Source organism: Pterocles gutturalis, unplaced genomic scaffold (assembly GCF_000699245.1).
Source record: "Pterocles gutturalis isolate BGI_N339 unplaced genomic scaffold, ASM69924v1 Scaffold50253, whole genome shotgun sequence".
Lineage (NCBI taxonomy): Eukaryota > Metazoa > Chordata > Aves > Pterocliformes > Pteroclidae > Pterocles > Pterocles gutturalis.
In genome coordinates this window covers 2,208-14,463 of record NW_010124880.1, presented here as the reverse complement: position 1 = coordinate 14,463, position 12,256 = coordinate 2,208, and the positions used below count along the sequence as shown (strand labels likewise).

At 36.6% G+C, this 12,256-nt stretch overlaps 1 protein-coding gene across 1 annotated transcript; it reads left to right on the top strand.

Moving 5' to 3' along the window:
- The first annotated feature begins 3,464 nt into the window (after nucleotides 1-3,464).
- On the top strand, nucleotides 3,465-12,020 carry PARP11 (poly (ADP-ribose) polymerase family, member 11). The gene is made up of 7 exons (XM_010078362.1): nucleotides 3,465-3,590; nucleotides 3,689-3,809; nucleotides 5,061-5,136; nucleotides 6,699-6,771; nucleotides 6,859-6,989; nucleotides 11,017-11,168; nucleotides 11,611-12,020. The coding sequence occupies exons 1-7, from the start codon at nucleotides 3,465-3,467 to the stop codon at nucleotides 11,922-11,924; spliced, it is 993 nt and encodes a 330-aa protein (XP_010076664.1). The 3' UTR covers nucleotides 11,925-12,020.
- The last annotated feature ends 236 nt before the right edge of the window (nucleotides 12,021-12,256 follow it).

Sequence of the window (12,256 nt, the reverse complement as noted above, 5' to 3'; positions counted from 1 at the left end):
GGGCGAGGGGCAGAGGGCACCAGCTTTGGGTAAGGCTGTGACCCAGGTGGAGAGGTATTGGTGCCGTGTTTAGATCGACCACCCCGCCGTGTCTTTGAGCTCTGGAGGGGGTCGATAAGGGGGCGGCTGTGTCCCCTGCAGCACAGAGGCGGTGAGTGGCGATACAGCTGTAACACAAGGTGCTGGCGTTTCACGTTGTGTCTCGCACTGTTGCTAATGCTGTTCTTCCTTCTCGCTTCCCCTCCCTAGCCCTGTACACTTACCTCAGCCAAGTCTCCTGCTTGGGTGCCCTGGTCTGTAAGGAAGAGCTAGTCAGTCCCTTAGTGTTCCCAGCAGGGAACTGTACCAAGTTGGTATTTGTAGGCAAGAGTCTTGGACAGTAAAGCACAATCTGCCAAGTGCAAGCAGACAGCACAAGAAAGCAGACCGAATAGCCCATCAGGATGCTTCTGTATTTTTCGCCATGAGGGTGGTGAGACACTGGAACGGGTTGCCCAGAGAAGTTGTGGGTTGCCCCATGAATGGAAATGTTCAAAGTCAGGTTGGACAGGGCTTTTAGCAACCTGGTCTAGTGAAAGACATCTCTGCCCATGGCAGGGGGGATTGGACTAGATGATCTTTAAAGTTCCCTTCCAGCTCAAACCATTATGTGATTCTGTGCACTGTAAAGCATGTTTATAATTCAAACTTAAAAGTCGCTCTAGAAAAATGAGGCAATGCATTACCAGTAGTAGTAAAACCATTCAATCACGGCACAACACACAATGAGCATTCATACTGTTTAAGAGGATGTTTTTGCTGTAAGAGTAGTTGTGTTTAATTTGAGCTGTTGGGATAACTCCTGGACCAGAAGAAATAGTGCTAATAATGGGAGTTGAGAGGCCTTCTGTTAGAAAAAGCATTGCTAAAAAAATTTTCATTGCTTCATCTTTGATAGCTAACATCATGTCATCCACAAAAACCTACTGAGATTTTTCTGCTCATTGTGCATGCATCCAGAGCTTTTTTGGGCAAAAAGATACCTGCTCCTTATAAGTGGTATGAGTTTGATTTTAAATTCATCAGTAAGTTAAGCAATTTCCTTCCAAGTGCTTTGGATTTGTATCACCTTTGAGAACAGCTCTCTTTACGTGTGCATGCCTTTGGGTCGTTCGTCCATACTCTTGAGTATCCTGGAATCTACCTGCTTACCCTAGACTTTGTGACTAAGGCAATACATGTGGATTGAATGTAACATTTTTGAAAGCTACAGGAATAACTGTCTGCTTAGTAAATGGTTTATTCTGGAGGCTGTGTTGCCCACAGAGGAGTGTAAGTGTGTTGATGAACATGCCCTCTCTGTTTGTAACTTGTTCAAAAGGCATTACTGGTTTGATTCAAGGCCCTGTGAACTAACGTTGGGATGAAGCTGAGATCTGGCCATTTTGGTGGGAACATGAGGAAACTAAATGTTGCCACCTGAATTACTTTCCTCTTAGCTTTAAAAAAGTGTAGACTATCTTTGCCTTCTCTCTGTAGGAGAGAACATAGCCAAATACTCACCTGAGAGGAAGAACCAAGTTGAAGGTGAAAGATTATCATGAAAAGATGTTGGCCAGTTGTGCTTTACCACTAAGCGAATGTTGGCAAATTTGCTACAAAGGTATTGCTGTGAGGAACAGATGAGAAGTTGTCAGATGCCCTCTGAAATAGAGAACAGTTTTCTTTTCTCTTCCAAAATATTTTTCTATGCAGCTGATGTACCTTTAGTGTAGCTCTCCTTGAACTTGAGGCAGCTATCCATGTATGTAGCCTTGTGTAGGCTTCCATTTGTACTAAAGTAGTTTGCCCTCAAATTCTGCAATTTAGAGATGTTCTGGTGGTCCACTTCTGATTCCCCTGTTTTCTAAGCATCTGGATTTTTGTAGCCTTTTGGAGCTTTTGATTATTAGAATACAGTCTCCAGCTATTAGCACAAAGAGGTTTCTGGGATTATTTTTCAAACAACTGCAAAGGTCTAGCTGGGAAAAAATAAGGGGGAAGGGTAATGCTAGAAGAAGTGCCTCCTGGTCTCAACTCCTGCTCCAGTAGCACTGGCCAGCTGGTGCCTGCTTCTAGTCTCCAGTATTTGCCTTCTAAAGTCTCTACTTTTGTCTGGGTTGAAGTGTCCAGGAAACAACTGAAGCATCCAGGATATTAACTGGATGTTGTTTGACTTGTGGTGGAGGTTATTGTTCCGCTTCTTGGAAGCAGAAGTTAAGTTGAGGAAATTGTTGGGAAGTGTACCTGTCTTGGTTAAGCAGTTGGAGCAGACGAATTGCTGACCCTTTTTTGGGAGTAGGGCAAGCTTCTTTCTCTGAAAGATTCCCCCTCAACCTACTTAGAATTTTTGCTTGGAGGGGGGTGTGGCAGACAAGTTCATGTTAGGACATACATGCAAGTAGAGTCAAGTACTTTCAGAGTTTTCAGGATTTTACTGATGAATGAAGAAGGAGCTGAAATCTGTCAGGGACTGTTCTTCTAAAGGTATTCCAGCATAGCTCTTGGTAGGTTTGAACTTGTCTAGCTACTTTTAGAACTTCCATAATTTTGCAGCATCCACAGCATACCATGAAAAGGAATTCCATAGATTGACATCTGTTTTATGAAGAACTTTCACTTGTTTTGAACTTGACATGTGCAACCTTTGATAGGTGTCTTCTTATGTTAGAAGAAAATGGGATTTGTTATTCCCTGTTCAGTTTTTTCATGATTTTGTAGACCTCTTCTATATCCTTTCCTCGGTCCTTTTATTTCCATCCTGCAGAACACCAACTATGGTGGTCATTGCTTGTGTGGAAGCCACTCTGGCTTTTGGTGCAAACCTTCTCTGTGATTATAAGTAGGGAGTACCAGTAATTTTACTGTATCGTTTTTAAGTGGGTGCATTAGAAGGAAACAAACCTTCATGCAGTGTTGAGGAATAATGCAGTGTGGACTTGCACAGTTAAGTAATTATATTATTTGTCTTAATTTTATTTTTTTTTCTAACAACTTCTGCTGTCCAGTCTGATTTGTTCACTGTTGGTGAGTACATAGTAGGCATTTTCTTCAAGCTATCAGATGTAATCCCAACAGCTGATTCCTGAGTGGTATGTAACTCAGACCCGGCTCTATAAATGAATGGCCTTGCTCATATGACCATCAGTATGAAATTTAGCACCTCTCTTTGATCTGATAAAGCCTATAGCTCTTGCCTTTACTGGCACACTTACAGACATTTGAGAGAGTTTTGAAAATGTTTAACTTCAAGGATAATAGTGGATAAGTAGCAAAGTGAGACTTTCTCTGAAAAAGAGAAAACAAATCTGCCCTCCACCTGCCAGAGTGTTTTAAGGGAATTACAAATTGACTTTATTTTGCTTTTTTATTACTTTCTCCAATAAGGCGTTTTTTGCAAATAGTATCATATCTGTTTTTGTGTATGTGTGTGACTATTTCAGGAAATGCTTCAAAGACCGCCAGAAGATTTTTTTCCAAAGATGGAAAGTTCAGTTGAAGAGATGGATACCTCTGATACCCAGTGGGGCTGGTTTTATTTGGCTGAGTGTGGTAAATGGCATATGTTTCAGGTAAATACCTATTAAGTTTTATTAGCTGTGATGGATTCTATAAGTCAAGCTACCTATTGTTGAATTTATCTAAATGTGCTTTTTCGTTTATTTTGAAGACTGATTCAAACAGTCATTGCTCTGTTAGCAGTGAAGATATTGAAAGGAGCTTCCGAACAAACCCACATGGTTCTGTTTCTTTTACTACTGCAAAATTTAACTACACTCTAGACTTCTCAGGTATGTATCTTTTCATAGAGTAAATTTAAATAATAGAAGGTGCCAGATACACCAGTTGATTTGTTCATTCAGCAAATTGTTGTCCTTGTATCTAGTGCAAAATCTTGTGATTGGAAATGTCTTATTTTCTGGAAAGTATGTAGGAGTTTTTAGAAACAGCTGCCCTGTTACATTTTCTAGTGTAGTTTATTAATAAAGTAGCATGTTTTGTTTAGTAGCACATTACTGGCACTTACCTCAGCTTTAGGTGTTATGTAGCATACATCTATGGGACTGGGAAGTTTGAACCTTTTTTCTTTAACGTGCAACTACTTGTAAGCTTGAAAAACCTCTTCCATTCAGAGTCTGTATAAGAAGCATTGATATGAATGAAGCTATCTGCAAAATATTGTAATCAAAGTGATTTAATAATTCAGCAGGTAGTTGAAACCAATTCTATTGTCAGAATAACAAGGAGATAGACAAAAGGATTTTCTCATAAAGATTTCACTTACACCATGCTTGTAAATTACAGAATATTACAGTATTCTAGTGTATGTAACTAATTATAAATTAATCTGTTCTTTGTTCAGAGGGGTGTTCTGATGATTTCCTATTTTAAAATTTTTTTATCTTTTCTGTCCGTAGATTGTTTATTTTGCATTAAATTATGAAACCGCTATATGCTTAAATAGAAGCCTCTTCCTAACCAAAGAAAATAATAGTATTTCAAATACAGAAAGTGGGGACTGGGTAAAACAGCGATATACTGGGAGTAAAGTAGTATGTAACAATACAAGGAGTTTTGTGTTTACTTGTGTTGAAATGTCTGTTTAAAAAAACCCTTTGTTTTGCATCTGGAATAAAAACACTAAATGCAAATGCTAAAGAACGCTTTTTTTATGTTACTATTTGTAGGTCATGATGTCTTGCATTAAGGATAGTAGTAATATGCTTTGTCATCCTAGTTGTATTAAAGTCAGTGGAAGTTTTGCCAGTGACTTAGTGGGGCTGAATGTTAGGTGTTTTAACAATAAATGTTTTGTTTGTATAATATTTGTGCACTTTGCCAACTCATATAAATGACAATGATTCTGAAGCCAGTATTTAGAAACATTTATTAAAAATGCTGATTTGTTAATTGTTGAAATATGAATTCCTGTCAAGCAACTTTGGGTGTGGTAATGTTAGTTTAAAAAATGACACTTACATGTTTCATATGCTGTAGATGAATTCCAGAAACTTTCATTCTAACTCTGATTTTATGCTCAGTGATGAAACAAACCAACCTAACTACCCTCAAGCAACGTCCAATAAAGCGAGCTCCCTTTTCTATCAGTGCTTTCAGGTATGGAAATAAAAGGAAGACTCCTTATTTTTCTTTTAGTCATGATTCTTCTAAGTAAAATGAACAAAAATGTGTTTTATATTTAGTGTTTATATTTATTTACTTTTTGCATCAAAGAATTTGGGAGGTGAACCAAAGTCGGAGAGCTAGTGAAGTGAAGAAGGAAGACATTTCAGAGGAGAAGAGTGACAAAGCAATTTTTAGTTTGGTTTTTATCATTTTTTTTTTCTGAGAAAGTAAGGGACTTGTAGTGGGAGAGGCAAGGCATACTGAATACTATTTGGCAAGGTTCTTAAAGCTGTTCCTGACTTTAGCCATTGGAGTCCCTTGCTGCAAATACCTATTGAGTCAGAATTGCTGTGCAGAAGCAGCAGCAAAAAATGGAGCAGTTTTTCCATTGTAATCATGAGTTAATAATACTTCTTAAAAATTATTGTAACAGCAAAAAAGATTGTTTTCTTGCCTGTAAGTTTTAATCATTTACTATAAAATTATTTTAAATTACAAGAAACTGCCTCATAACAACCAGATTGTTTTATGAGTCTAATCGCTTTAGATTGTAAGTTTCTTACCATTTGATCAGTCGTTAAATGTAGAGCTGTGCTGATGTAAATATTATACTCGCTAAACCATAAACTGATCTATGCAGTGATACTAGCACAGGTTAAAATTGACTATATGGAATATGTGGGGTTTTTTTCCCCAAATAGTTTCTTATGAATAATTTTATTTCTGAATTGTTGTCTGATTCTACTTTCAAAAAGAAATTTGGCATTTGTAATAAGAAATGTAGTAGCAACCTTTTTACACTGACATTCAAGACGACCTTATTTTTGAAGTTGTCAACTGTTTTTTCAATGGATGTTTGCTGGAGAGTGCATGCATTAATGTGGCAATTCACTTTTGGTTTTTTTTGTTTCTTGAATAATTGCAAACAGTATTCTGTTTCCATGTGATGACACCATTCTTTACTTTCAGAAGATTGCTTCTTTTAGTCCCGGTTATAAGGCTTAAAAGTTGCTATGTATGTGATGAATATGCTTAAAACACTTTTTTTTTTGTTTTTTAAGGGTTGGGGTTTGTTTTTTTAAAAACAAATTCAACTATAATTTTCAAGTGTGTATTTCTAACATGATAAATAAAACTTTAAATGAGGGCTCAGTTTCCAGAGTCTTAGGTTAGCTGTAATTCCTGAGAACTTGCAATGTTCAGGCTATATCTACACTCTCACATTTCTAAATTAGTGTTGCTCTCCCGATGTTGTGGACCTTTCTGACCATCTCTTCTGATTTACTTTCCTGTCTTTTGTTGGGTAGATGGTGTAGTAAAACTGTTCATTACTGTGGTTTATTAGTAATAAGCTAAGCCAGAATTTTAATACAAAGTAAGACCTCTTACCTTTGACTTTGCCTGCTGACAAAAGCCTTTGAATTAAAACCCTAAGTAGTTTTGTATAAGGTTGTCTGGTTTTTGCATACTGTATTGTTTGGAGCAGGAGCTTGACAGGAAGAAAATGCCTCATGTCTTTGATGTGATTTTTTTTTACCTTTTTTGGTTTGAAGTTTCATCTGTGAAAATGAGGCTATCCCTATGCCTTCACACTGGGAGAATGTAAATACAGAGGAGCCATATCAGGTAAGAGGTGGTATGCAAGTTGGTCAAAAGCATGTGATAATTAAATAATGCATTGAATTGAAACTGTACTAACCTCTTTTTTTCCAGCTTGTTCCATTGCAAAAGAAAACAAATGAATATAATGAAGTTTCTAGTCTCTTTGGAAAAACAATGGATAGCCACCGAATTAAAAGAATTAAGAGAATACAAAATCTAGACTTGTGGGAGTTTTTTTGCAGGTGAGATTATTTCTAAACCCAACAGTTTTAGGATTGTTAATGGAGCAAATCTTGAAGGCATGCAGCAGAAATATTTTTAATGGCTCCTATTATTAATGAAAATGTGTTACTTTATATCTTTAAAAAATTTTCTTGTCATTCCTCTGTATTCAGATTTCCATTTTTGAGACTCTGTAGCTTCTACAGGTGCAGAAATTTAATACTTGTAGAAATGCATTAGATGTAGATGTAGCACAGATAATCATTAAAGATGTTCAGGACGTCCATGTGATAGATGCCAATGATTCTTACATCACATTACAGTGAAGTAAAGAGAACAAAAATAAGATTTTTTTGTAAAATAATTCATTGACAGGCTTGTATTTTGATTTTTAGTGAATAAAGCAAATGAATATTTGTGGCTCGTTTAATTTCTTAACTTTATGAAACCTACGATAGAATTTAAGTGTCCAGCTAGCACTTATTCCTGTAATTTCTTTAAGCTTTATGTGCTACGAAAGCTTTTTCTAAGTTCTCTGCTGTTCCCTCTTCATATTGTGCTGGTGTGGAAGAAATAGGAAGTGCAGAGTTCTGTTTCCGCTTATCTTGTAGGATTGATTTTGAGCAGTTGCATTTGACAAAAGTTATTTGTGTAGTCTCTAAGAAAGAGTACATATCAGAATTGGTTTTAAAGATCTGTTACACTAAGTTAAATAGTGAAGAAATAACTAAGCAGATGTATATTAAAAATTTGCATAAGTTATATGATTTTTTAAAGACATGTAATTGTTAATTTAAAGCTATATCATGAATATGCATAAGGAAGTTAATTGAAGTTCTTAGTTAAGAGAGTCAGCCTTCTCTTAATTGCAAATTTATTTGGTTATATTTACCAGCTTAAGTATTATGACTTATTTGCTTGGCCTTGTGTTTCAGTATCTACCTTTCTACAAATAAGTTTCTGTAGAGGTGTATTTATACTATCTTAATAACAATCTTAATTTTGTAGATTAGAAATAGCAAGCAGACCTCAAAATAAATGCCCTTTGAGTCTCCGGTGTAGAACATAGAATCATCGAATGGTTTGGGTTGGAAGGGACCTTAGAGATCATCTAGTTCCAACCCCCCTGCCATGGGCAGGGACACCTCCCACTAGCCCAGGTTGCTCAAAGCCTCATCCAGCCTGGCCTTGAACCCCTCCAGGGATGGGGCATCCACAACTTCCCTGGGCAACCTGTTCCAGTGTCTCACCACCCTCACAGTAAAGAACTTCTTCCTAATATCTAGTCTAAATCTGCCCTCTTCCAATTTAAATCCATTACCCCTTTTCCTGTCGCTACATGCCCTTGTAAAAAGTTACAGATGGTAGAGGGGGGCAGGGGAAGGCCTTTTTTGCTGCGCTTAGGAACTTATGTCATTTTCTTGACTGGTCAGTGAGTAGAATTCATGGCTTAAGAACTCTGTGGATGCTGTGCTAGAATATTTTCTAGGTACAAAGCTGAGTATGAGAATTAGCATTTCCTATGTCAGGAGTATTACAGTATTGCCATATAACTAACTGCAAAACAAGATATTTTTTAGTATCTGTACGGTATAAAAATATATGGAGAAAAGTAATTTCAGTTTTAGAACTTTTTTCCTGTCTTAAAAAATTACAAAGCAGTGAAAATTGCTAAAGTGTATGCAATTGAGGCTTAGCTGCTTTTCTGCTGAGAGTAAAGTACAGCCTTGGAGTAGATGGGCTTTCACACACTGTTGAAGAAATTATTGCCCAGTAGTATATTACAAAGAAGCAGGTATTCCTGCATTTCAGATTCACTGACAGTTCTTTTGGTGTCCCATGTGGGAAAGTGAAAGTAACAGAAGATGAATCTTAGTCTAGCATATTTTGCTTTTGCATCTCAGTTTGGAGTTGTACAGGAGTACAGCAAGTAGAAAACAGTGTTTGGTCTGTGAGATTGCTGCCTGTCTTTAGAAACAGCTTGTGTGCTTGCATATGTATGTACAAAGAGCATTTCTGTGGGTATTCAGTTTTGCTTTAGGTTTCTCCTTTATTTGAGTGAACTGGCTGTATGAGAGCCTTCTGAGTGGTGGATCAGCTTAATTTTGTTTTACAGGATTACCTTGTCACTGCTGGTGGAAAGTTCTAAGATGATGTTTTTTAGAATAGTTGGACTCCTTGATTTCTGTTCCAAATCAACAAAAAGTCCTGCTGTGGAATTTCTGCGTTCTGCAGAACCACCTTCCTGCTGTGCTCAGTATATTCCACCACTTTTGAGGAACAATTCCACTTACACTTTTGTGGTTTTGAGAAAGTGTTTTGTTTCATTGATAAGGTCAGTGGTTAAATTTGAGCACTGCTTGAATGATTATTTGCATCATTGTAGTGGTCAAAACACATTTGCCTGTTATAATAGCTCCCATATGAGTGACTATTTAAAACTGGTTTTATGAAATCAACCGGTTGGAGATAGTGAAGGACTGTTACAGAACATTTTTGGATGATTGATTATTTACCTTTTCTAAAAATTTGCTCTGTTCCCCTATTTCAAAAGAAGTTACTCTAGGTTACCTTTATACATTGTCAGAGAGCAGCAGCCAAGAATAGAGGGCTGCTGATTGACAGATTTCGTATGTTCAGCATTACTAGCCCTTAGCTCAGAGGTGTTGCCTCACACAGGTAGCTTGCTCAGGATGCAGGGAATCTTGCTTCCTGGGTTTTGTTGAATTGCTAATAGAATGGACCTTAAGTGCCTGGAACCTCTCTACCTCTGACACAAAATGTCACAAATGAGATTATTAGTGAAACCTCTCAGATACCCTTGAGATTCTACTGACATTCTTCTGATTTGGAAAGCAGTTTTAGGGGGGAAAAAAAAGACAGAAAAAAAATTAAGTTGCCAAGACATAGGTATTTTAGTTTGCACTAAGTGAAGGAGAAAAAAAAAAAGCTGAACAATAAACCAGAATAAACATATCTTTCAAGCCAAGTACTGCAAGATTTTAACTTATGTGAAATGTACTCATTTATAATAATGCATAATTACAATGTAATGCCATTAATATGATAAAGAATCTTTGATGCCTGTTTCTTTTCCTGGACCTGGTTGATAGGATTTCTTCAGACTACATCTAAACTGTAGGTCCTGAGAATGCTTCCCCAATTCAAGAGTGCACTCCAGTTATAATCAGATTGCTTAATTTGGTAAACCTAAGTATGTAGCACTGTGCCCCATGCACTGTGGCTTTTATAGGAAGAAATTCAGGTAGACAAGAACAAAGCTATGATACACTCTGACTTGTTTTTGTCTGGACAGTTAAGGGATCGTAACTATGAATAGCTCAGTGATTTAGACAGAGCTCCAGCATCAACTTCTTTATGGATCTTAGGAAAACTCAGCTGCCAGAAAGTAACTTAAAGATTGATAGAAAATATATCCATTCTTTAACTGAAGGTTCACTATGGCCTTCTGCCCATGAGACTGTAATATAGGTTCACCTGTAGTATAAGGATGGTTTTTTTTTTTCAAAATTATAGACTGATATAACCCTGTCAATGCACAGCTTACTTCTTTTAGAAAGTATGTTAACCATAAGTTAAGAACACCACCTTGAAGTAATTTTATTTTTAATATTTTTGCTGGTTTACTTTATAATCCACTAACTTTGTTATGCCTCCGACCGTGCTATTTTATTAGGTGGAGGGAATAAAATGGGAGAAAAATACCTTTCTTTTAAAAATGTACCTGCAGAAAATGACCGTACTGAGACTAATGCCAAATTAACAATGTTGATACAATTGGTATAAAAGACCTTTTTTCCTAATCCTGCATTACTTCTGAAAATGGTCCATAGTATCCAGAAGTGTGTGATTTCTAAACATGTAGCTTAAGAATTCTGATCTGTTTAAAAACTAGAATTGTCTAGACACTTGTGAAAGTGGAATGTGTGGAGTGGTTTAGGTCTGTCCCCTCTGCAGTGTTTTCAGACTAGTAACTTAATTTGATGGTACAGATGTTTGTAATACTTTATTGTGTGTTCTCTGTAGGAAAAAAGCTCAACTAAAGAAAAAAAGAGGTGTCCCAACTATTAATGAGCAGATGTTATTTCATGGCACCAGTAATGAATTTGTAGAAGCAATATGTATTCATAACTTTGACTGGAGAATAAATGGGATGCATGCTGCTGTATATGGAAAAGGTAAGTATCTTTGTCACATATGACAGTTTGGTAATCTTAACAGTTCTGCATTGTTAAGTGTTCCCTATACTGTGTTCTTTGTGATGTAGTCACTGTGTTTAACCAAGAGCTGTTTAATATAGCTCTGCTTTTCCATAAAGTGAAGTTAAGAAAGTTAGGATGCTATAAGGAATGTAATTGTCACAACTGGCTGGTAGGACCAGGCAGTGTGGGGAAGGGATGCCCAACAAAGCAGCATTGATCACAAGACAATCTCCCTACAAAACATTCCCACTACAAATATTTTGTCATGTTGCTATCATCTAAAGATTTAGGGAAAAAAAATTGTATTGCTAATGAACATAAAAGAATAGACATCTTTCATTATCTTGATACTTATATCCGTGCTCTAGTAGTTAAGCTGTCATGATAATGTCATTAGATTTTTTTTTTTATTTGGAAGGGACCTATTTTGCAAGAGATGCATCATATTCCAGTCGTTTCTGCAAAGAGGACATGAAGCATGGAGATACTTTTCAAATTCTTGGTGTGAATCTGCAGCCTCATCTGCATAGATCGGATAAAGTCATGTTTCTTGCTCGTGTATTAACTGGTGACTATATCAATGGTGATTCAAAGTACATGAGGCCTCCTTCAAAAGATGGAAGTTTTGTGAACTTGTATGACAGCTGTGTGGATAACACCTGGAACCCAAAGATCTTTGTTATCTTTGATGCCAACCAAATCTACCCTGAGTACTTAATAGAATTTTGTTAAATTTGAAAGGAGCTGAACTGAACATTATTTGTGTCTTTGTGATACTTTTTGTCCCTTTTGTAAAGACAACAATATAAAAACATGAAGTGTGAAAGAAAAGCTAGCATGTGTTTATGGAAGAGGGAAGCAATTAACCATTTAAGAAATTTTTGAACTGTTTTAAAAAAATATGTAGTCTTTACTAATACATTTTTTCAAATGTAGATATTATTGCAAATTTGAAATTGCTTAGTCAGCCTTAAATACATTGGGCATTGTTTTCAAAGGCAAGATGTATGTTCTGATATTTTTAATATATTACAAGTATTTATTCATGTGGTACAGCTATGCCT

What these genes read in the sequence shown, in the direction of transcription:
- PARP11 (XM_010078362.1), top strand. Translation starts at nt 3,465, where the DNA reads ATGCTTCAAAGACCGCCAGAAGATTTTTTTCCAAAGATGGAAAGTTCA. An exon ending in TTTTCTATCAGTGCTTTCAG is followed by an intron (nt 5,137 to 6,698) that starts GTATGGAAATAA and finishes TTTGGTTTGAAG; the next exon opens with TTTCATCTGTGAAAATGAGG. An exon ending in TGCTGCTGTATATGGAAAAG is followed by an intron (nt 11,169 to 11,610) that starts GTAAGTATCTTT and finishes TTTATTTGGAAG; the next exon opens with GGACCTATTTTGCAAGAGAT.